The sequence below is a fragment of the Penaeus monodon genome, chromosome 20 (assembly GCF_015228065.2).
Source record: "Penaeus monodon isolate SGIC_2016 chromosome 20, NSTDA_Pmon_1, whole genome shotgun sequence".
NCBI classification, from domain to species: Eukaryota; Metazoa; Arthropoda; class Malacostraca; order Decapoda; family Penaeidae; genus Penaeus; species Penaeus monodon.
This window is the reverse complement of record NC_051405.1, coordinates 18,311,715-18,311,954: the sequence shown is the minus strand read 5'-3', so window position 1 is coordinate 18,311,954 and position 240 is coordinate 18,311,715. Positions and strand designations below refer to the sequence as shown.

Below are 240 nucleotides of genomic sequence, written 5' to 3'. Positions count from 1 at the left end.
TTTCAACTCTGCCTCTCCTCGAAGGCCCCCCCCCTTACTCACCGTGACGCCTAACCACTTGGAGAGCTGCTCCGCCTTCTCGCTCCTGAGGGCATTGCCAGCGTTGGTAACGAACACAGTGGGCACGCGGAACTGGCCGGAGGCGTCGACCAGGTGTGAGAACGCCTCCGGAGCCGTCGGCAGGATGCGCGAGCCCCGCACGATGACGCCGTCGATGTCGAACAGCAAACCGAAGTTAGG

At 63.3% G+C, this 240-nt stretch overlaps 1 protein-coding gene across 1 annotated transcript in view; it reads right to left on the bottom strand.

Annotated features, from left to right (window-relative positions):
- LOC119585671 (haloacid dehalogenase-like hydrolase domain-containing 5) overlaps positions 1-240 on the bottom strand; it is a gene marked incomplete in the record, with an annotated part of 15,252 nt that overhangs the window by 2,840 nt on the left and 12,172 nt on the right. Inside the window, 1 exon segment of the mRNA XM_037934347.1 lies at positions 43-240. Within this exon segment, the coding sequence (XP_037790275.1) occupies positions 43-240 (198 nt within the window).